The 24935-nt window shown below is 42.4% G+C and overlaps 2 protein-coding genes across 2 annotated transcripts; one reads left to right on the plus strand and one right to left on the minus strand.

Annotated features, from left to right (window-relative positions):
* Nucleotides 1-13023: 13023 nt before the first annotated feature.
* On the minus strand, nucleotides 13024-14710 carry MRPL32 (mitochondrial ribosomal protein L32). Its single transcript, XM_075417402.1, has 3 exons — nucleotides 14553-14710; nucleotides 14283-14464; nucleotides 13024-13686 (listed from the first exon to the last, which is right to left on the minus strand). The coding sequence occupies exons 1-3, from the start codon at nucleotides 14674-14676 to the stop codon at nucleotides 13432-13434; spliced, it is 561 nt and encodes a 186-aa protein (XP_075273517.1). The 5' UTR covers nucleotides 14677-14710; the 3' UTR covers nucleotides 13024-13431.
* Nucleotides 14711-14987: 277 nt separating this feature from the next.
* Nucleotides 14988-24038, plus strand: PSMA2 (proteasome 20S subunit alpha 2). The gene is made up of 8 exons (XM_009943040.2): nucleotides 14988-15084; nucleotides 18518-18594; nucleotides 19235-19367; nucleotides 19792-19914; nucleotides 20305-20386; nucleotides 22970-23043; nucleotides 23489-23546; nucleotides 23625-24038. The coding sequence occupies exons 1-8, from the start codon at nucleotides 15044-15046 to the stop codon at nucleotides 23739-23741; spliced, it is 705 nt and encodes a 234-aa protein (XP_009941342.1). The 5' UTR covers nucleotides 14988-15043; the 3' UTR covers nucleotides 23742-24038.
* Nucleotides 24039-24935: the final 897 nt, after the last annotated feature.

Below are 24935 nucleotides of genomic sequence, written 5' to 3' on the forward strand. Positions count from 1 at the left end.
GCTCATCACAAAGGAAGCAGGGAAGGAGACTTTTGGAAGAAAGAGAGTTGAGGACATCATATAATTCATTTGGCAAACCTGTTTAATTGCCTGAAGCACTGAGAATATTTGCTTTCAAGACTTTTGTGGGTCGAATTTCCTCTGCAGAGGCAATTTTAGTTCTGCCAATTGGGTAGAAATGACCTAAGGAATCTCAAATGAGTTTACCTTTTCCACTTTATTCTCCATCTTAAGGTGTTCCCAGAACCCTTGCTAGCATATACAATATGATTTTTGTCTTTATATACCTCGGGTGGGGTAAGGGGTAAACTTAGCTTCTCCTTATGTCACCTGTCCCATTCCTTATCCAACTCACACCATCACAACATAAACCATATTTCACCTGCCTTTTAACTCTCTCCAGCAAAACATGGTCTTCGTTACCAAACTGTATTACTGGCATATCTCAGACCATGGGATAATTGCTCAACAAATTAATTTCATCACTTTCCCAAGAGGATCTGGACTGGACATAAACAATCTGTTAGATGCTCAGTTATTGTAAACGGATCAAAAAAGTTAAGTCAGAACAAACAAAAAAACTAAACAGGTAACAGGTAAACTGGTGAAATTTGTAAAGCAGCCTATGCCTATGAAGACACATTCCTGTTTATTTTAATGTGCTTAGACTGTTGTTTTTTTAAATTCTAAAGTATTTTGTTTCATTAAGTTCTCTCAACTTTCCGACGTCTTTTCAATTCTGCCTTCCTTCCATGGCTACAGGTTTCCCCATGCGTTCTGGCCAGTGTAGGGGTTTTTTTGACTGTTAAGTAAAACTAGGAGCTCGACTGTGACTTGGACCAGCCACACTACGATCCTGTATCAAATGCTACTTGGACTCTGCTTCAGTCACACTGGCAGAGAGAAGGCCATGCCTGCACGGGAGCAAGCGGAGACAGAATGGATTTTCCTAGTCCTGCTTCTCTGACCCAATGTTTTATGAAGGGAAGGTTATACCAACAGTACCTTGTTGATACAGCTTTTCTTCCTCTCCAGAGCAAAAAAGATGGCAAAGTGAAAAAGATCCAGCCAAAACCAGATAAGCAGCAAAAAATTATGTAGGGGAGGAAAAAAAGTAATTCCCTAGGAAACACCATCTCCTGTTAACTATAGTCATAAACTCAAATTTAAGGAGGCAAAGCAGAAAAAGATGCATTTTTTAGTTTAAGGTTTTGTCCCATAGGAGCTGGAATGACTGGAACAATAAAGACACTCACCACAACTTTGTCACAACTTAACTCTCAGCTATGGAATGATTAAATCCCAGAATTAAAGCAAGCATTTACTAGACTAAATAAAATCCTGTCTAACCGTATTTCCACAGCTGGATTACGACTTCTTAGGCTGCAGCAAGACAGTCAAGATTAGCCAAAGTCTTTCGAAAAGGAAACCCACCCAAGATCAACTTTGCTCCATCACCAGGCCTAATCTTACCGAGCTGAATTTTATCTTTGTCACAACTAAAGTCACAAACCCGAAGAACTCTGCTACACATAGGACAAAATTGTGAGCTCCTTATCTCTACCTTAGAGGAATTCCAGGCAACCAGGAAGTGGTTTCACTGTCTATATTAATCTTTGCAGGACAGAAGCTGCTAAATTTTTGCATACACTAGCTCAATATTTACCCAGAGCTGTGTCTAGGGGCATGACCTTGCCTTTAAACAGGAGCAGTTAAAGAAGTGGAGGATGAGAGCTTTTTTCCCCTGTAGAGTCAGAAGTCAGTCACCTTCCAAACAGTCAGGTGGTTTTGCTGAAGACTCACTACCCACATTCGCAGCTACTGCCCTGGTGCATCAGCTATTTAACAGAGGCGGTGGGAGCAGGTTCTACGTAGTAACCGAATTTAGCTGTGACATTTCATTTCATAGTGAAACAGATTTTTTTTTTGGCTAAGAAAATGCTCACATGCTCCCCTCAACTCTTGCCAATTTAATTACACCTTCGATAATTCAGTCAGTAGTTGCTCAGTCTTCCTAGTTCAATTATTAAGTAGAAGAGTGGAAAAACCCACAAGCGAGCATGTGAACAGAAGCACTCTGTGCATGCAGCTAGGGTTGGGCACACACAAACTCTGGGAGAGCGAGTCCTGGAGCGATGCTCCATCTGAGCCTAATCTCACATCTCTGAACACACAGGATTTCCCTTCTTCCCTCCCTGCTTCCCTCCCTCTCTGATTTTGTGTTCTTCCTTCTTATTAACACTTGCATCATCCTTCCTGAACAAAGCTTTTGGGCATCCTTGTGGTTTCCCCAGTAAACTGACTGACTTTTTACGTGCTGAATGGAAATGTCAGGTCCAAACACACTGGGAGGCGAGACCTCAGAAGAACAAGGAACAACTTGTTTTCAGGAGCTAGGGAAGAGTGTAGCATATCTCAGACTTCAGCAGGGGTAAAGATAAGGGTTTCATACAATAGCTGAAGATGAAAAAGAGAAATCCTTAGACGAAAATACAGGAAGAAGGAACATCTAACAGATGGGTCAGATTCGTGGGAATAGTGAAACAAAGCTGATCAACAGCTTCACTGAGACAAAGGAAGGTGAAAAAGCAAGAGGGAGAATGGATTTGGGATTATACATGAAAGAGCAGAGAGAAAGTAAAATTGCACTTTTTAATGATATAATTAACTATCCTTATTTAAGCTTTCTTTCAGCTACTGAATTTGCATATATGCTTCCCATATTGATCCACATTTCTGGTTATTAACTTTTGACAAGGTCATCTACTTAAAAAGAATTTCTGAACAAGGCAATGAAGCAATTAATTTTTCTGTTAGAGAAGTTGTTTGGCCAATAACAGTTCTTAATATTTTAAGACAATTTTCCCCTGCTTAGAAGAATATATGGAATATGTGTGAATAACTAGTAGAAAAAAGCGTACCCCTCAAGGAAAGCAGTGGGCTAATTAAAGCACTTCTCATATGCTGATACAATATTAAAAAACTAATTAATTACAAAATGTGGCTTTCTGTTAGCTTTGAGAAAACCAGTGCATAAATTAATTGAAAGGTATTTCAGCCAGATATACCACATGGCAAGGAAATCAAAACCATACTGTCATTATGGGATATAAAATCACAACTAACAATCTGTGTTCTCTTTGCATGACCCTATGAGATCAGCGCGCTTACGACGAGATCTCGGCACCTATGATGAGATCTCTGCTTTCCCTATAGAGTACCGGCACCGAGTACTCTCCAGCTGTTCATTTTCCTTCCCCCTCCATACATATTTCCATACTGCTGCTTTTCTGATAATCCCCCATGGCCTCTGGACTTCCTCTGTACCTAAAATAAGATATAAAGCCATATTAGTCTCAGCATTATGAGTGATGTATCAGACCTCTACTTCTCTACACTGTCTTTCCAGCTGATTAGAAATTGAAAAATTTGGATACATATATCTCTGGGTGAGCAAATGGAGGATCCCCCTCAGCACGAGCACTTCATTGTTATCAGTGTTACGTATTGGTGGAGCTGTGCAGACACAAAGCATTCTTTTGTAGGAGCTGACTTTCGCAAAAGCACAATGTCCTTTTCTTTAAATGAAAATACAAACTGCAAAGAAGTCAACAAAGTACAGAGAGTCCTCCATGTTTATTGACTATCTCGGGGACTGAATGCTGAAAGTAATTTGCACCAAGTTGTTCACCTGTTCTTGAGCTTTGGCTCAGTATTTTGCTTTACTGGAAAATGACTGAGGAAAAGAGCAGGAATTGTGCCAGTCCAGGATTTCAAACTTAAAAGGGAGGAAGCCTGAGAGCACTGCTTAACCTCTGCCCTGCATGAATTCATTTATTTCAAAATCCAGAGGGACTAAGGCAGAGCCCAGCAGTAGGCTGGCTGGAAACATGGAACCACACTCACACCTATGTGCACTGCTTAGATTAACAATTTATCAAAGGCGAAATTAGCCCCAAGGCTATGTGCAGAAAACAGGAGGAGTGCACTAAGAAAATTAGGCTGTGTAAAATGTAGAATCTTCTTTTAAGAAAGGTGTCCAACAGCCAGTGTTTTTTAAAATTTGAAATGGGGAAAATAAGTGATTAGGTTGAGAAATCACAAGACTTGCCAAAGCTATGCATATTTTGACAGTGGACTAGGCAGCACAGGGAAGTCCAAGATGGCCAAATTATAACGCAAGGCCTAACTATTCAGGCAATGCAGCAAGAACGGCAAGAACCGCACCACGAAATCCATGATAGCTGGCTGCTCCTGCAGCAGGAACAAGACTTAAAGTTGGTGTCTGGCCTGTCAAACATACCCTACACTGCAGTCTATTTCATTGACGGAGGAACTATGGTACTCTTCAAATAGCTTAAATTTAAAAATCCCAGCTCCGTGTTCTCTCCAGTAAGGGCAGCAAGAGTGGGTAAGGGAGAACTGCTTCCCGCTGCCCTCTGTCTTGATCTTGGCACAGATCCAAGAATCTCTGTGCCACATGTAATCCAAGCCCACTGTGGACGGTGGTGGTTGATGGATGGAAAACAGGCGCTGCCAGTTCCCGCTGCCCTCAGCCAGGGACTGCCTCCGCTCCCTTCTGCCTCCTCAGGATCCAAGTCTGGGCCTCCTTTGACCACCAGAATCCATCCCTTACCATTTAAGGGCCACAGTGCCCAGCACAAGCAGGAGAAAGCGCAGACCACACACAGGCACAAGGCTGCCGCGGCTGGCTGCATACAACCAAACCAAGCTGTGGTGTGTGCTGTCTCCATGGGGCTTTGTGCTTGCTTGTTGTTCCCCAGCAATCAGCGGGAATGACTGTTTTCCACGACTACTCCTCTGAGACTGTCAGCCCAGTGCTGCTGTCAGTGCTTCTGGCCAGGCCAGTGATGCTGTGCTGTGTAGTCTAGAGAGCGGGAAGAGAGGTTTTTCCGTAACAGGCACACCGCATCTAGTGGCATGAGCGTGAAGAGCCTGAGGAACGAGCTATAAGCACGCTTATTTCTATACTGGGGATGCCTCCAGCCTTTCTCAGAAGCTGAAGTGGGCACCCGTAGAACGTAGGCAGCTTAGGAAAAAAGATTCCTGACAGCTCCATGGGGGCATCCTGAAACTGATATTATCCCCATTTTATAGATGGAGAAGAGAGGCACAGACAGGGGCAGTTTTTCTCCAGTTATTGGCAACATACCCACTAAGGACCGTGGCTTATGGTAACCACTTTAAGGAAAATGCTCAGTGGCGAAATGTTAATGTCTATTACTTGATGACAGTAACGATGGATTTTACTGTTGAAGCAGGGGCCTCATAACTCACATTTTTCTTATGGCTTTTTCTGAATGAAAATCATAATGAAATCTACTTGTGGTCATAATTAACACCAACTACAGACATGTAAGAGGAATTCTGTTGGGACACAGATATAGTATGCAGAAAAAGTAGACTGCCTGACAATGCTTTCTACAGCTTTGTATTCAGCAAGGAACTTTCATCTTTTTACTTTTTTTAACTCCACAGGCTGGGCTTTCCATGAAAACTCCGTGAAACATATTTATCATTCACTGGTCATCACTTTTTCTTTTCAACTTTATCTTTGTAAAGACAGGAATCTTGCCTCAAGTCTCAGATTCTCCTTCATATTTCTTAGATCCAAACGTGGGTATAAGATCTGTCAAAGAAGGACATGGAGTCCTTTTGGTTTGCTTCTGAAAGTGCTACGTTCCCGATACAGATAGCGTTCTTGAAAACCACATTAACAAAGCCAATGTCTATGCTTTCTGGAAGACACAGTCATTGCAATCAGGGTCATTATAAAATCAACAAACTGAAAAGAACTAAATTACTTCTGATCAAAACTACCTGCTCTCAGTTGGATGCCTGTTGAATCTGATCGTCATATAACCCAAGCAACAGATTCAGGGATCCCAGCATCTGCCAAATCAGCAGGATGAGGAAGATACACTCTGGTGGCTTGAAAGCAAAGTACACCTCTTTGATGAGAAACAGAAGGGAAAAAATGACCGCAAACTCTCTTCCTTCTTATTTTTCAGCATGAAATGTCTCAGAGGAAAAATGTTTTCTTTGAGAAGTGATCTAAACCAATTCTTTGCACATTGGTGCTACTGTTTTTGCTGGTGAATGATCTCTGGATCTCACATTCTTGGGTTTTTTTCCAAAGAATTTAATTGCTTGTATTGTTTGGGTTAGTTATTTTTTCCTATTAGACAGAATGTGTTGTACATAGCAGACAAAGAAGGCACCTTATTCCTGCACCAAAGGAACCTAATCCGTGGAGCAGAAATCTTTTATTTCTACGACTACTCTTATTTTTAGATTCATACATTAAAAAATTCCTGAGGACAGATTCTGCCATTGTTGTCCAGTTGAGTCATACTCTTATAAATAACCCCACCGCACAGAATGGCTTTTCTTTCAGGTTAAGACACTATTCTGCAGATGAGAAGTGATTGAGTCTCGTCCTTGCAAGCTTCCTGCAAAAATCACATTGTTTTTCCTCCTGTTCTCAAGTGAAAGCAGAAAAAAAGGAGACATCATTTAGTAACAAATCAGACTTCCAGCTTACCTGAAGAGTTCTGGATAGGGTCCTCATGGGCGTATGTCCTACCAAATGGTTAGGTACACAGGATGTTTGCAATAGTTTACTTGATCAAAACACAAATTTAGCTACATTAGCAGCCATTGCAAGTGATAATTGTTATTATTCCCTAACCTGTGACACAGCATACAATACAACAGGCTGATAAGCTGCAAATAGCTTCAGCTCCTTCCTCTGCCACTGACTGAGGGAGCAATTTTGAGGAATTCACTTGCTCCTTCTGCACCTCAGTTTGCCACCTGTCAAGCAGGAATCGTGCTGTTTAGCTTCCAATGCAAATTGCTAACATGAAAGTGATGCATGATGGAGTGGTATTTGCTATGCCATCGTTTCCACAGTGCCACACACACGAGTGCTTTGCAGTTATTCACTCAGTCGCACAACGTAGGTCTGCTTCTTGCAGTAACTCCTATTGTACTCTTCATATTACACACACAGCAACAGGATGCCTCTTGCTTCTACATGCTTTCCAGTGACTGTACCTTCTTGGTCTTCAACCCTCAATGAAGTCCCTCGTTTTCCTTCCTCCATTCCTTTTTCACAGTAACTTTGTGGTAATCTACTCTGTGCTAGACAAAATACCTGAGAAGGATTCATTTGGAGCTAGAGAAATTCGAGTGTCTCGGCATTCTCCTGACCTAAAAGATTACATTTTTCATTCATAAATGACCTTATGCAAAGGACTATGGCACAGCTGGACTCATGGGATCAAGTGATGTATCATGATGACTGTTGGCAACTGACAGGCTTAATTTTGATTTTCCTTTTATTTCAATAAAAAAACTTTCATGATCCCCTTAAGTGACTTTGTAACACAACAGCTTGATCCTTTACAGCCTGTCTCTCACTCACTCGGAATTACAATTTCCTTTAAAAGAAATTCTACTGAAATCAAAGGTTTTTTGAAGATCAAGGTATCATTTATCCTGTTTAAGAGGGACAGAATTCTATAAGATATCTTTAATTGGAGCAAAACCTGATGTTATTCTTCAAAACACCTTAGATGTTACCTGATCTGATTATGACTGAGTAGGAACTCCAGAACACAATACATTTAGAACAAACTTTTTCTGCAGAACCGGTCTGTTGATTTTGTGCCTTAAGCTATTCACTATAGCCCCTTAAAAACCACCATTCTTTGTGTTTAATAATAATCCCAGACTATAAAATGAAACACACATCTTTCCAACAGCCTGTTCAAAATCCTTGGTTCCGTTGGAAGTATTTCACGTGACGTGATCTAGAGCTACACCATAATGGAAAATAGAGCGGTAAGCTATATTGCTAGGCAAGCCGATGAGCCTGTGTGATGGGGCCGGGAACAGAAACAGCATTAGTATACCTTGGGAATGGATGTAAAAGCTATGATGTCAGCTGTGTAAGCAGGGACTGATTCTCCTTCCTACACCATGACACGCTGCATTTAATGTGCCTATTCCTCTTGAGCCTCATTAGCTGGTTCCTACGTCTAGGACACATACGGGATTAATCAAGCTTATATCCAGGACATGTCAGACAGAACATTTCTACACGTTTGTGGAGTGAGAACTCCTCCAACAGAACCACCTTGCATAGACAAGATTCCATGCTCTTTCAAGAAACAAAGGGAAACAGGCAAATGCTTTTGTATTTGGAGGATCAGAATGCACAAAGTATATCCCAAATTTACAAAATCATAGGATTGGTTTAAAAGGCATGACACTTCAGAAAATAATAATATAGGACTGGGTTTCTGCCTAGTGATTTCCCAAGGAAACCTGCTTTATTAAAGAAAAAAAAAAAGATTTCACATGACCCAGGAGTGAGGCTTTCGAGAAATCCCTGCCAAATATTGCGCAACTCCACAAAAGCTTTTCTTTTGGGTCTTTTGCTCCGGAGCCATTTCAGTTTTGCTTTTCATACGTTTAACCAGAATGTTCAATGCGAAATGAAACCTATGCCTTTTCTTCTAAATATGCATATTGTCCTCAGCCAGGTGAAACTGAAAGATAGGATACTCGAATTTCTTTCAAACACAGAATCACAGAATGCTTTGGGTTGGAAGGGACCTTTAAAGCTCATCTAGTCCAACCCCCCTGCAATAAGCAGGGACATCTTCCACTAGACCAGGTTGCTCAGGGCCCCATCCAGCCTGGCCTTGAATGTTTCCAGGGACAGGACATCTACTGCCTCTCTGGGCAACCTGTTCCAGGGTTTCACCACCCTTGTTGTAAAACATTTTTTCTCTATATCCAGTCTAAATCTACCCTCTTTTAGTTTAAAACCATTACCTCTTTTCCTATCACAACCGGCCCTACTAAAATGTTTGTCTCCATCTTTCTTACAAGCCCCCTTTAAGTACTGAAAGGCCCCAGGAAGGTCTCCCCACAGCCTTTTCTTCTCCAGGCTGAACAGCCCCAAGTCTCTCAGCCTGTCCTCACAGGAGAGGTGTTCAAGCCCTCCGATCATTTTTGTGATCAAAAGCTGAACATCGACCGATTAGACTCAGTTTACTACATTCACCAAATGCAATCTTAAGTTTTCAGCTGTAAACACAATTGCGTTGGTACTCAGCAGTAGTTTCACAGGTATATGCTCTGCATTAAAAATATATATACTTGCATACATTCATATGTCCAGGGTTTCAGTATGTTGGACCAAACTCTGCCTTGAATTACACTCCACTGACTTCAACAGAATTTCCCAGGAATATACATAGAGTAGGCAAAACTAGATCCATCACTGTTGCATAGCCTACTTCCTTCTCATCCCTTTCACTGATTTTTCTCACATTTGGCCCCATTCTTAAAGACCTGTCAGGTTAAGAGTTAGGCAAATTACTTGGAAACAACTTGTATTTACTAATCCTCATTCACTGTATAAATTACACAATGAAGTGACATGGGGTGAAAGAAGGATTTCTGCTAATATCTTACTTAAATACTAATTAACAAGTAAGTTGCAAAGATACAGGCACTATCATCACTCGTGCGCTTCCAAAACATTTTAAAACTTTGATGGAGCACACAATCTTCTGTTCTCTTCTGAGCAACTATTAGTCACTTTAACACCACATTGGTTTACTTTTCTTTCCACTTCATGGCTGCTGTTTACAAACTGATCCTTATGGCTCTACAAATTCAAGGCAATTATACCTTGAAATTCATTGGAATGCTTCCAGACCTATTATTTGCACGACTTTCTAGTTGCGTAAATAAAATGTCAACTAGCTGAATATACCAGGCATGCGAAACAACGGAAATTAGAAAGCCATCTGTGACCAAGAGGCGCAAAGAGAGCTCCACTGTCTTGTTAGGGGAAGGTGATAGGTACAATAGCAATTTCAAATAATCCACCCAGCAAACAGCAGAGGCATAAATATACACAAAATCCAGTGCATTAGTTCTTAGTATAGATCTAATTAATTTCAGTCAGACCAATGAATTACAATAGATTAAATTACGTCTCATAACAACTATTGTATTTTTCTTCGTACTTTGCAAATCTAGTCTTTTTTGCGTATCTTTTGCTTACACAGGTGCAAATTTCTCAAATCTGACACTGTGTCCTATCTTGCTAGTGAGCGTTGGCTTTTGTTTTGCACCTACCCGAAAGCTACATTCCTCTGCCACCTAGTGCCCTAAAGAAGTATATTTTACATCCACTGCCAGCTCTTGCTGGCGTACTGTGTTCCACAGAATAGAGGAGGACTGTGCAGAGACCTTTTCTTAAAATTTCCTCGCTAAATGGGAGATTAACGAGAAACTTTGTTTCCCAGCCTCTACGGATATCGTAACTGACCACCGCCAGAGATCACCGCTATCTCTGCAGACCTTAGTATGGTACAAAATAGTTTAGCAATTAGCATCCTGGTATTTTAGGACACTACATTATCTTCTAGGTTCTTCCTAAAATTTAAAATAATTTTAACATAAAACCCTTATAGAAGAAAACCATAATCAAATATAACATGTATTTAATCATACAAAATTTGCAGACAAAAAAACATCTCTTTCAACTATTGGCAGGTTCCCAGCGTATCAAAGTGAAATTCCTCTGAGGCATGTAATACTTCTTTCTAAATGGATTCTGGAGTACAACTTTTGTAACAAGCAGCTTGCTTTTTGTTAGTTTTAATTTATATTGTGTCAAAAAGTGTATGTTTATATATTAGCACTATTGCAATTTATATTTCTTTCAAAACTACATGAAAAAGGGGTTAGTTTCAAGTAACAGACTATACTATGTGTTTCAAAGGAATTCTGGGATTATTTTTATTTTTTTAAAAGTAACAGAGCTTCGTATTGTCAGTGTTGATAAAACAAACCTATGAGAGTGAGATTTCCTTCACTCTTCTTTTGAAGGAAAGTCATTCAAACTAAACTGGTCTGGCTCTCACTGAAGACAATTTCTTTCTCAGATAATTACTGGTACTGTATCCAACTGCCTATATGAATCTTCAATATTGGTCAGTTGTTTCTATTTTTTTCTTTCAGAGGCCACGAATACCCGACATTTTAATGACTTTTCCCCCCACATTACTCAGAAACCACTACAAAATATTATCAAGCATCTGCTCTTGTCTGGATTGCACAAATGCAGTACTAACACGAGCAGTATGGCTGTGAAGTGAATCATCACCTGACCGTGACCTTGCAAGTATCTCAAAACGTCTTGTGTTGACACAGCCTACCTTCAAAGATGTTTCCCAAGAACTCTTTTTGTAAAGCTTCTTCATTGCTTCACTGATAGTGTGATTCAACAAACTAATGCAATATATTGCCAGTTATAAATACTACTGCATTAGCAGAAACCACGTCCTCTCTTGTTTACAGAATTTTTTTTTAATAATACCTCTGTGTTTCTGAGAAATTAACCCATGATTCTCAACATCCCAGTCTAATTTCACTTATTTCTCTACAGAACCTTTGTCAAAAATATAAATATATAAAAATCAATTAAGACAGTGAGGTGCGATTAGTCCTGTATGTGGACAAAGAAACAAAAAACCCCACCTCTCCCTAAAACATGTACAGATCTTTCCCTCAGGACAATATATCTGTCTTCTTGGTTGGCTAATCTCACCTCCAGTATGTCAGTCTTGTCCCATGCAGCTTTGGCAAAAGTAAGCCTTCCACTCTGCCTCCTGCTTGCCACCTTTTATTGGCTCCAGTTCTGAATAAGTGAAAAAACAAGACAGAACTGGAATAAATACTGTTTGGACAAATCAAAAAGAACTTATGTTGTTTGCTTGGATACTGTCAACTACACGGCATCAATTTACACTTATCATTATTCCCTTAGAATATGGAGGAAATGTTACATCTCCGCTAACATCTGTTCCTACCAGCTATGTTTCAGAACACAGAATCCAGAGCGAGGAAATCAGAAGTGAAGCGTTACAGCACACACAAGTCCACTTCTTAAGCAGGCATAATTGGCTCAGACACGTACAAATGAAAGCTATTCTGGAAAGCCTGGTCCTGTTTCCACCACTTCCATACTCCTACTGCCCACGTCGCCACTTTTCTGACCCTGACATGAGCCAATCTACAGGGAGACACCCACTAAAAACCAAGCTGTAGAAAGCCAGGGAACAGTTCTCTCTCAGCGTAGCTCCCCGAACCAGGACAGCACAGGAGCAGATACACTCCAGTGCCAAGCAAACAACTTAGGGGCAACTTAGCCAGTTAGGGGCAGAGTTGCATTTTTTGGCAGCAAATAGCTATTAGATTGGCTGAGCCGTAATATCAAACAGTACCATTTGTCTACAGAAATCCCAACCTAAAACGGAGAACAGTCTTAATCTTAAATGCAATGGTGCTACGGTGTGGCTAAAACCGAAGTGAAAATCCACAGCAAGGTGCTGTACCTGCTGCATTGAAGAGTACCAATGCACAGCAGAGGGCAGAGCTGCCCACTCTGCACAAAACCCAAGACATCCCAGCTGTTCTTTGTGGTTTTCCAAGCAGACACTGACCACCCAGACAACTTAGAAACACTGGCTGCAAAGAATCAGCTTTTGATCCCTATCAAATTTACAGATTTCCAGTCATTACATTTAAATTAGTTATTTCACTCCAGAAATCACGGTGCACTTGGAGCAGGGGGGGTGGGGGTGGGAAGGAACACAGAAAAGTCTTTCCATATCCCTTCAAGACAGAAAACTATTTTGTATACTGACAACAGCAAGAAACACTTAACCTTCAGCCTGGCACAGAAAAAGTGCAAATAATTCATGGCAACCACTAGTTAGCTCAAAAACAGGTATATCACCGAGCATCTCAAACAGCAGCACTGTGGAGCGAACCAGGCAGATTCTGTTAACAGCCACGGAAACCACCTGCTAACCGTATCTTTCCTTGTAAATATCCTTTGTACCTAATCAACACTGGTTTTGAAAGTGCGGGTTGGTTGTTTGTTTTCTTTTTTCCAAAAGAGCAGCAGCCAAAAACAGAAAGCAGATTTCCCCAGAAAACTTAGCATACTTTATTTTACATCTGTGAATTTTTTCACTTTGTTAAAAAAAAAGTTATTTACAAAACCAGCACAGAACATTAACATACAAATTATTCAGTGTACTGTACGCAGATGTCCAAACCCAGGATAGATCCTGATTTCTCTTTAATTGTTGACTGCTCTGATGTATCGCTGAGAAGCGTTTCCCACTGCATGCTACAGAAACAAAGCCTGACTGCAACACCATATGGCATGACACATGATTCCAGCAGGATTCCCAAAAGTTCATAGGTTTTCCATATCAACAGTGAGTGAACAAAACGAGGAAAACATTCCAGAAAAGCAAGATCTTTCTTGCTGCACCCACTGTTTTTGTTAGCATTAGTTCTATAGCATCAATTCTGAACAAACCAAGACGGACGCTTCCTGGCTCTTTCAATGATCCGCTTGCCTTCATCTTTTTCCGTGGGCTTTTCTCCATCATAAAGGACAACGGTCTCTACAGTAGGAGTATTAAATGGTCCTCCTTCCTTTTTCCGTATTTCCATCCGTATCAGTCGAGTTTCTGCTTTGACCTTTGCATAACAATAGCCACAAAGGACATGCTTCTGTTTCAAGTTTCCACACTCGGGGCAAACGTCTATGTTCCTCTAAAAAACAGTGGAAAATAGTAAATTTTGTAATTTGAACAACAACAAAAGAAAGAGAGAACTATCACAAACTACTAAAAAGTTTAAACGAAATACCAGAGAAATTCAACTGACTTTTCAAAATTTATTCTTCTTTGTATTCTGCAATGTATTGCTACATCAAATGCGTACCACAGAACATAGCCTGGGAAGTCAATACCTAAATTATGGCTACTGATGTTTGGAAGACTAAAGACCTGTCAGCTCAGCTCGATGCACGGCAAGTATAGACCTTTTCCATTTATGATAGCTCTTTAGCTAAAATTCACTTTTAGGCTTGCACCTAAACTATCACTTTTTATTTAACCACAGACCACGGTCACACATGGTGAATGTACCTGTTACAAAGTATTTTGAAGATTACAATGTCTTTTAAGCTTATTTATAAACACATTCCAGGAGGCTTTTTCAGTCAGCATCGACTGCTATAATGATTCTCTAAAATAAGGAAGATGAAAAATGATTGCTGTAAAGCTTAACTCCAGCACGCCCGTTTGCCACTGACAAAATTACTTGCAGTGACCAAGGTGCCAACCCCCCGGCAGTCTGGCAATTACCTTTACTTTTATCAGCTTATTGGGATTTCTTCGCCTGCAGCGGTTCACTTCAATGGTGCGCCTTTTCTTCGGCGCCGCCATCCACAGGATGCTGTCCCAGAGGCTGGGCGCCTCACTGCTTTCTCTGGCGTCGCTTACTGGCTCTGGAAGCAAACCTGGAGCTTGGACAGCTAGCGCTGGTCCTGCAGGAAAAAGAAAGGGTAATTCATTGCACCCAGGCCCCATTTTCGCCCCGTCCTTCAGCCGGGAGGGGAGCAGGCCGGTACCTACCCCAGGGCGGGCTCTGACCCCCGGAGAAACCCGGCAGGAAGCCGCGCTCCAGCCGCCCCCAGCAGCGCTGAAGGAGACCGCGAAGCCGCGACAGCGGAGAGAAGATCACCACCAGAGCGGCCATCTCCCCACACAGCCGCGCCAAGGCCTCAGGGGCGGCGAGGGACCACTGGGCATGCGCGACCGCCGCTGAGCCTTCTGGGAAGCCGAGTGCCCCGAGCACTTCACGGCGTAGCGAGGACCGAGACCTGGACGTCAAGTCCCAGCATCCCCCTCGCCACCAGGGACTTCAATTCCCAGCGTGCCTCACGGCGCGCCTCTTCGCCAATCGGGTCCCTCGCGGGCCAGGCGCTTCTTCCCGGCGTGCTCCCGCCCTCCCCGCTTTCTCGCCAATCAGCGCGCTAGCTGTGTCCTCGTGCAGGAAGCGGGCGGAGCGATTGCGCCTGCGCAGAGGGAGCTGGTGAGGGGAGCGGAGGGGTTTTGACTCCAAAATGGCGGAGCGCGGCTACAGCTTCTCCCTGACTACGTTCAGGTGAGGAGAGGGCTGCGGGCCTGGGCTCTCGGCGGGCGGGCGGCGCACAGCCTGCGCGGAGCGGTCTGCCGGCGACGGGGCGGGGCGGAGCGGAGCGGAGCGGAGGGGGGACTTTGCAGAGTCATCGCTTCCCTGGCGGGTCCGCGGAGCCGGGCCTGCGAGCGCCCAGCGGGGCGGCTGGACCCGGGGGGAAGGTGCGGGCGTGGGGAAAGCGGCGGGGCTCGGGCGGCTTCGCCTGAGGCGGGCGAGCAGCGGCCGGGAGCGTCGGTGAGCTGGGTGGCTGCGGGGGCTGAGGTGAGGGAGGCCCGGGTCCCAGCTGAGCTCTGCCGCTCGCCTCGGGCCCAAGCGCGGTCGCTGCTTGTGTCTCCCCTCGTTGCTGCAGTGCAGGGCCGACCTAAGCTCCGTCTTGTCACTGGTAGTGCCTTACAGCGAGCGCTCGGTGAAAAGCTGGAGCAAGCTTAGGGTCCGCACGCTTCAGGCTGGGTAGTAATTCTGAGCGAGCTGGAAATGCGCGGTGGTGGCTGAGCTGTGGCGTTTTCAGAGCTTGCTGCAGAACAAACTTTGCAGATGTGGGAATGAAGGAAGCCTTCAGATGAGTTTTAAACAGTTCGTTTCCCTTCCCGCTGCGCTTTGCAGGCGGTGCTGTGCTGCACTTTGTGTTGTGCACAGAATGAATGTGCTATCGCAGTTATATCTATTATGGTGTTCCTTGAATATGTACACTTAAGATTAATCCAGAGAAAAGGAAATTACTTTCCATTCTTTTTTTGGTGAAACTATTAAGCTGTCCAGATTTATATTGCACATGTAGAAGGAAAAACTGAATGCACGAGTCTTTTTGCTGCTTTTGGTAAAGTGTGCCCTTAATCTCAGAGGAGAGTAATGCTGTGTGATTGCAAAGTAGGTTACTAAAGGCTCATTGCAGTTAAGCGAATGAAGCAGTTCACAATGCAAAACTAGGAAGAGAATTTTCTTAATGGATGGATGCAGCCAAACATGCCTGCTTTACTCAAGTGGGATGAATTCTTTATTAGCTCTTGAAAATGGTTTCCTAAGGGAGTTGCAAACTTTTTGTACTGTACAGAAGCACTACATGCTCTGAAACTTGAAGTTTTTTGGTTTTATACTCACATGGAAGAGAAAATGCACTTTCTTTCATTCACTTGTTCCTTCTACTAAGAATTATTTATTTTAGTGTGTGCTTTCTTTTAAAATATTTTGCTACTGTTATTTTAATTACCAGCATAGAAAGCTATTGTTTTGGTTTGTTAGTATTTTGTAGTGGAGAAGCTAGAATTCTTACTTTGTCACCTTTATATGCTGTTTACTCATTGTATAAATAGCTAATTGATTATTGCTTGCTTTGTTTATTCTGACTCCTCTAAGCACCGGGTTACATAATTTTGTACTTTACTTGTGCATCTATTAAAACAGCAGTGTCTGAAATACAGCCCAGAGAATAGAATCATAGAAAGTTTTGGGTTGGAAGGGACCCCTAGAGGTCATCTAGTCCAACCCCCCTGTAGCGAGCAGGGACACCACTAACTAGATCAGGTTGCTCAGAGCCCTGTCCAACCTGGCCTGGAATGTTTCCAGGGTTGGGGCCTCCACTACCTCTCTGGGCAACCTGGGCCAGTGTTTCACCACCCTCATTGTAAAGAATTTCTTCCTTATATCCAGCCTAAACCTACCCTGTTTTAGTTTAAAACCATTACCCCTCATCCTGTCACTGTTGTCTCTACTAAGAAGATTGTCCCCATCTTTCCTATGGGACCCCTTCAGGTACTGGAAGGCCGCAGTAAGGTCTCCCCAGAGCCTCCTCTTCTCCAAGCTGAACAGCGCCAACTCCCTCAGCCTGTCCTCATAGGAGAGGTGCTCCAGCCCTCGGATCATCTTCGTGGCCCTCCTCTGGATCTGCTCCAACAGGTCCATGTCTTTCCTGTGCTGGGGGCTCCAGAGCTGGACGCAGGGCTCCAGGTGGGGTCTCACCAGAGCGGAGTAAAGGGGCAGAATCACCTCCCTCAACCTGCTGGCCACACTGCTTTTTATGCTGCCCAGGACATGATTGGCCCTCTGGGCTGCCAGCGCACATTGCCGGCTCATGTCCAGCCTTCCGTCTGTCAGTACCCCCAAGTCCCTCTCAGCAGGGCTGCTCTCGATCCTTTCATCCCCCAGCCTGTATTGATAGCGGGGATTATCCCGACCCAGGTGTAGGACCTTGCACTTGGCCTTGTTGAACCTCATGAGGTTCACACAGGCCCACCTCTCCAGCTTGTCCAGGTCCCTCTGGATGGCATCCCGTCCTTCTGGTGTCTCGACCGTACCACTCAGCTTGGTGTCATCTGCAAACTTGGTGAGGGTACACGTGATGTCGCTGTCCATGTCATTGATAAATATATTGAACAGCACTGGTCCCAGTGCGGACCCCTGAGGGACTCCACTCGTCACTGGTCTCCACCCGGACATTGAGCCGTTGACCACTACCCTTTGACTGCGACCATCCAACCAATTCCTTATCCACCGAACGGTCCACCCATCAAATCCATGGCTCTCCAATTTAGAGAGAAGGATGTTGTGGGGGACCGTGTCAAAGGCTTTACAAAAATCCAGACAGATGACGTCCATAGGTTTTCCCTTGTCCACCCTTGTTGTTACACCATCATAGAAAGCCACTAGGTTGGTCCTGCTTGTCAAATTACCTACCCAGTGAGCGTCTGGCTCCGTGCAGTCCTTTTGCCTGGGGATTGGCAATGGACCCCTCGATCCTCTTCATGCTGGATGAGTTACTTTGTCAGCCTGACACCTGCAGCACTGTGCTGATGATTCTGCATCCATTGCCAGAATGACATGGATCATTAAAACAAAATGCAGCAATACCTGGGGATAGAATGGGAGCTGTTTCTGCCTTGTGCCATTGACCTGATGTGTGCTTATCGGTCAAAAAGAGTAGCAGTATTTTGCTCGTGCCTTTCAGCAGTGAACATGGGTATCTTTAAAACTTTTGCAAACCACTCGTATAATGCCATTTCAGTAGAAAGTCATGATGTGCTGTAAAGATTTTTCCCACTGAGTGGAAAACTTGTTTAAAATGGTATAAGGTTGGAGAGCGGACTTGTCCACTTTTGACCTACACCCCAGTCGCTGCTCCGTATCCAAGACACATTAGTTTTTCATCAGGGTTGTAGGCAGGTGCTGTGTGAGTATCCCAGTGGCACTGTGCAGCAGTGAATTCTGTGCTGAACCAGTCCAGTTCTTTTAGTAGCTGTTATGAATCTTCAGATTTGTGTGGTCTGGGACTTTTAAAATTCTGTTTAGAATATGTTGATGCTAGGTGTAAAGAGGCTTAAAAAAGTAAGCTAGCATCAGCTCATTGTAGAAGAGATTTGAGCGTATCAGAATTAAGTTAGGCTTACTTTTGTATTTTCCTTTTTAGTCCTTCTGGAAAGCTTGTTCAGATTGAATATGCTTTGGCTGCGGTGGCTGCAGGAGCTCCATCGGTTGGGATTAAAGGTATGTTCAGAAAATGACTACTTCAGTAAAGGATTCAGGATTCTGAGTATCATTTCAGAGAACTAAGATAGATTGGACTAGGTACTGGGTCTTTCTATGTCTTCCCTTCTATTACATATTTTGGTTTTTTTTCAGTGTATTTTCACATGTTTTAGTGGGTTTAATATTTCCTTTTTTTTTCATGCAACTCAGTATCTTTTTATAAAGAAGGAGGGGAGCGTAGAGCTCCATGCTAGGAGAAGAAAATTGCTTGGGTGATTTTGGAGACACTCAGCTGGTAGAAGTTGACATCTCTTTTATTGAGTGTTCCTGTCTCAAGTAATTAACTCTAGCTGTGTGTCCATATATGTAGAAATTACACCAAAAGTTACTTCAACTGTCCGATTATTAGTATGTGCTTCAGAATCTTTAGATAGGGGTTATGGGAGCTATATGTTTATTTAAAATGAGAAACGATTGTTGGGTGGATTCATCACAGTATCTCTGTTTAACGTGATTTTAAACTTGCAGGGTTTTTTAAAAAGGGAACAGCAAAATTCTTTACTGTCTGATAAACTTGTTCTGTGTTTTGACTGCTTTCCATAATTTTGGTTTAATATTAAAAAAAACCCCAACAATAACAAACCTTGTTCTTTTCCAGCTGCAAATGGAGTGGTTTTGGCAACTGAGAAGAAACAGAAATCCATTCTTTATGATGAAAGGAGTGTCCACAAAGTAGAACCAATTACCAAACATATAGGTTTAGTGTACAGCGGTATGGGTCCAGATTACAGGTATGAAGCAATTCTGTTTTGTCACCATTTAGACGTGTTTTCGCATATGAAATTGAAGAAACAGAAGCAGATAGCCATTAGCTGTTTCTTTCTAAGTGTACGGCATAATATTATATTGTATTACAGTGTACATGAAATTCACTTTAAGTTTTTCTTAATATATTCAATACCTTGTTAAATAACCTTCTATCTAAAGAATGAGTATGGAATGAACAGCAGTGTAATTCAACCTTAGTTTCAGTTTAAGTATTTCAGAGATTACTCTAGTTGATAAAAAGATAACCCAGCACAGTCTCTGTTTTCTTACATTGGTGTTAGGCCAGACGTATAATTCATTAGCATAATATTTATTATGAATTTTCAGTTCTAGTTGTAACAACTAGTTGCAATATCTTTGTCATACTAATTTTGTCTTTGTTTTTAGAGTACTTGTGCACAGAGCTCGGAAGCTGGCCCAGCAGTATTACTTGGTTTATCATGAGCCCATTCCAACAGCTCAGCTAGTACAGAGAATTGCCTCTGTGATGCAGGAATACACGCAGTCTGGGTATGTGGGTTTCTGAGTTTTGTAGTTGCTTAAATGTAAGGAATAACAACTACCTGGTGATTGAATTTTTTGTGTCAACAAGGTAGGTAGTTTTTCAATGAAGAATGCCCACAGAAAGTGGGCCGGCGGGAGGAGCAGTAACTGCCAGCAGGTGAGATAGGGTCTTCATATCTTGCAAACCAACATGTCAGACAAGGCAGCGTACTTTTGGTTTTGTACTGTTGGTTGACTAGTTATTCCTGATCACAGCTCTGGACTGGTGGGAAGCTTTTGGGGGAAGGTTAACACATCCAAAATTTAGTCACTTTTGGTTTTCGCTCAATAAATTTCATACACCAACTGTGATTTTTTAGTTAGGTTGTTTGTGTTTTGTTTTGTTTTTTCCTGCAGTGGTGTTCGTCCATTTGGTGTATCACTGCTAATATGTGGCTGGAATGAAGGGCGGCCGTATTTATTTCAGTCTGATCCATCTGTAAGTATCTTACGTTTGTAAATTCTGCTGCTTTTGTGAAACATCTAAAACTTTATATGTGCTCCTGAAATACTTTTCTGTGGTGAGAACAAGAATGCAGAGCTAGAACAAAAGATCCCTTAACGTACCTTCAGAAGTCAGAATGAGCCAATTTCAGTAGGTGCTTGGAGCAAGCCTGGACTATTCTGTGCCTACATGTTCCTGTATTGCTTGAGGAATGGCAGCTCTTTTTGAGGGAGATCACCATCGCTTTTCATGCCTTCCCACCTAGTTGGTAGTGCCACCAAGAGTGGCACTCTGCAGCAGCTATCAGGGAAAAATAACATGGACTGTTTATGCTGCTCAAATAGTTGTTCCCTAATCTGGATGGATGTTAGACCAAAATCTGTTGCATTGTGAAATGTAATGCATATGCTTTAGTATTTAATGACAGTGGTTAATTTAAGCGAGTTTATTTGCTGTGTTTGCACTGCACTTCTGAAAAACTACACTTTGATCCATGTGTGAGTTGTAACACTTTACATCAAACAAAAAAGGTGGTCACTGTAGCAATCATTGATAAGCTTCAGAAATTTGAGTTACTATCTGATGCTCAAATGTAAAAAGCAAAATGCAGACGCCTTGTGTAAGGCAGCTTGATTGAAGCATAGAACTGGTGATGGTCTTCATGCCAGGGGAGAGAATACAGTACCTGGACTTGTGCAAAGCATTTGACACTGTCCCACATGACATCCTTGTCTCCAAATTGGAGAGACATGGATTTGATGGATGGATGGACCACTGGGTGGATAAGGAATTGGCTGCATGGTTGCACCCACAGCGTCACAGAATGGTCGGGGTTGGAAGGGACCTCTGGGGATCATCTGGTCCAACCCCCCTGCCGAAGCAGGGTCACCTAGAACAGGCTGCACAGGACCTCGTCTAGGTGGGTTTTCAATATCTCTAGAGAAGGAGATTCCACAACCCGTTTGGGCAGCCTGTTCCAGTGCTCCGTCACCCTCAGAGTGAAGAAGTTTTTCCTCATGTTCAGCTGGAACTTCCTCTGCTTCAGTTTGTGCCCCAAAGAGTTGTGTTACACTCAAAGAGTTGCGGTCAATGGCTCGATGTCCAAGTGGAGACCAGTGATGAGTGGTGTTCCTCAGGGGTCGGTGTGGGGACCGGCGCTATTTAACATCTTTGCCAGCAACATGGATAGTGGCATTGAGTGCACCCTCAGCAAGTTTGCCAGCGACACCAAGCTGTGTGGTGCAGTCGACAGGCTGGAGTGGAGGGCAGGGATGCCATCCAAAGGGACCTTGATAGGCTTGAGAGGTGGGCCCGTGCGAGCCTCATGAAGTTCAACAAGGTCAAGTGCAAGGTCCTGTACATGGGTCAGGGCAATTCCAAGCACAAGTACAGGCTGGGTGGAGAATGGATTGAGAGCAGTCCTGAGGAGAAGGACTTCAGGGGTGGTGTTTGATGAGAGGCTCAACATGACCTGGCAGTGTGCCATTGCAGTCCAGAAGGCCAACCGTATCCTGGGCAGCATAAAAAGCAGCGTGGCCAGCAGGGCGAGGGAGGTGATTCTGCCCCTTTACTCCGCTCTGGTCAGACCCCACCTGGAGTCCTGCGTCCAGCTCTGGAGCCCCCAGCACAGGAAAGACATGGACCTGTTGGAGCAGATCCAGAGGAGGGCCACAAAGATGATCCGAGGGCTGGAGCACCTCTCCTATGAGGACAGGCTGAGGGAGTTGGGGCTGTTCAGCCTGGAGAAGAGGAGGCTCTGGGGAGAGCTTACTGCGGCCTTCCAGTACCTGAAGGGGGCCTGCAAGAAAGCTGGAGAGCGACTTTTTACAAGAACATGTAGTGATAGGACAAGGGGTAATGGCTTTAAGCTGAAAGAGCGTAGATTTAGATTAGATATGAGGAAGAAATTCTTTGCAGTGAGGGTGGTGAGGCACTGGCCCAGGTTGCCCAGAGAAGCTGTGGCTGCCCCCTCCCTGGCAGTGTTCAAGGCTGGGCTGGACGAGGCTTTGAGCAACCTGGTCTGGTGGAAGGTGTCCCTGCCCATGGTGTGGGGGTTGGAACTAGATAACTTTTAAGGTCCCTTCCAACCCAAACCATTCTATGATTCTGTGATTGTTTTATGATTTGAAGTGATGGCTAAATATGCTATTAGTAGCTAAGGTAAATCAGGTAGCTGATTTGCAACAAGTTGTTTACTTAATTTTTAAAAAAAGAAGAATATATGGAGTGAACCTCAGGAAAGATCTGACTGTATGCTTTCTCAAGAGCAAATATACTACTTCTGTTTAAGAAATCCAAAATAAAAACTAAAATAAAAACTATGTTAATGACTTAACTAAATTTATCTTTGAAAGCAGCGGGAGGGTGAAAATAGGTGGGGCCCTATACAAATGTTTTGTACATTTTCACAGCATATGTTTCCATCTCAGATTAGTCTGAATGTGATCCAAAATAGTCTTCTGTATTCGCAGAACGTTCAGTATTTTCATAATTGCTTCTGTATTTTTGCCAAGTAATTGAATACGTAATGTTTGACTAAATTACACAAAACAATTCAATAGCTTGTTGCTTTTACAGGGAGCTTACTTTGCGTGGAAAGCAACAGCAATGGGAAAAAATTATGTCAATGGGAAAACATTCCTTGAGAAAAGGTAATGTAATTCATACTTCTCTGAAAGGATACCATCTGTTTTGTTCAGGTTCGATGTAAAACAGACAGGTAAAAAATGCACACTTTTAGATTATCAGAACAAAGTTTGAAAATACTTAAGATGTGAAGCTTCCCGTTTACGTATTTACACATGCACAGGAAATTTGCTTTATTTAAACTCCAACTGCTGTGTTTATGGAAATTATTTCAGTGCAGTGAACATTATTTTTAACATACTTGTAAAAATATTGTTCTATACAGTGTCGGACAAGTAGATAGTAGTGAAATTTTTTTTTACAAATAGTAACTTTGTCTATTAATATCACAGTTCTTACAAATAATATTTGTATGATAAACAGGATGATTTCAGTAGTGTTTAGGATTTTAGAGACTCCAGGATTATGAGGATTTGTCCCATGCTGAAATACATGAACTTCTGTTTCCAGATATAATGAAGATTTGGAGCTTGAAGATGCCATTCATACAGCTATCTTAACACTAAAGGTTAGCAAAATATTTAAGAAGTTTCTTACTGTTATGACATCATTGATGTGATTAACTGAACCATATTTTCTTTAATAGGAGAGCTTTGAAGGGCAGATGACAGAAGACAACATTGAAGTTGGCATCTGTAATGAAGCTGGTTTTAGGAGGCTCACTCCAACTGAGGTTAAGGACTACTTGGCTGCAATAGCCTAGTAGAAACCAAGCAAGACTGTGTGATTCACACAAAGGTCTTTTTAATTTTGGCTACTTAAATTTTTTTTGTTTGCAGTTTTTGCATACTTATTTCTACATGGTTTGTCTGAGAGATTTTTTAAATATCATGGGTGCAAATGCAACAGTCCTAATATTGTAATACATGGAATCTTATTACATGTGATTCTTTCCCTTGATGCATGGAATCTTTGTACACAAAATACTGTACAAAATGTAAAGTTATAATGACAGCTTGAAAAAGGCTAAAGAATAAAATTTGAAGGCCACTGTTTTGGGGGAAGGTGTCTGTGTGTCTTTTTAATCATGGATTGTTTATCTGCATAAAGCTGAGATATCAGTATCTTTATTGTTGAGGAAGCAGAATTTTCCACATACAGCCATGATGAACTCACGTTAGACCTTCTTTTAAAGAACTTTGAATGGATAATTTTTTCACTTTGGAATGCTGTTTAGATGTTAAGTAACTTCCAAAAATGGTTTTATATAGTGCAAAAGATCATGTACTTTCACAAAGAGGCAGAACAGTCTTCCATTTCAGGTGTGAACTGTGATCTACTTGAGCATCTCTGCTCTTGACCCTCTTGGTCTTTGTCTCAAGAACTTGTTTTCTGTTACTTGGGTTTTGTGGCCCTAGAAATTGCACTTTTTCAACCCTGTAATAATGTTAGAAGTAATGGAAGTAGTAACTCTTACTGAAAACTAAATGCATTTATCACCATCAATAAAAGTCAACAGGAGTTACAAAGCAAAATGAGTATGTAATATAATTACTTTATCCCTTGAATTGTTCTGAAGTAGTTTCCAAATTGCAAGATAACTCTAAAGGTGCAGTAATGAAAAGAGCACTTAATTTATGCATCACAACTTTTACAGGTGCAGAAATACATGCTTGAAGATTATTTTATGGTGTGGGTGTATGTCTTGATACGTTTGTTACATGTATAGAGTCATTCAGGTTATATAGAAACACAAAATTTACCACAAAAGAAACAGGATAAATTATGTACTTTTTTCAGCAGAAATAATCTGGTCTGCAGCCACTTAAGTTACTGTTTACAGAATCTTTTTTAATTCTGTCTGATTGTTAAAATACTGATAAACTGGGAGTGATAGCTGGATCACTCTGCTTGTGCGTCAGGCTAAGCACCTATGGGAGCAGCCTGACAGGTTACC

This window comes from Opisthocomus hoazin, chromosome 4 (assembly GCF_030867145.1).
Source record: "Opisthocomus hoazin isolate bOpiHoa1 chromosome 4, bOpiHoa1.hap1, whole genome shotgun sequence".
Lineage (NCBI taxonomy): Eukaryota > Metazoa > Chordata > Aves > Opisthocomiformes > Opisthocomidae > Opisthocomus > Opisthocomus hoazin.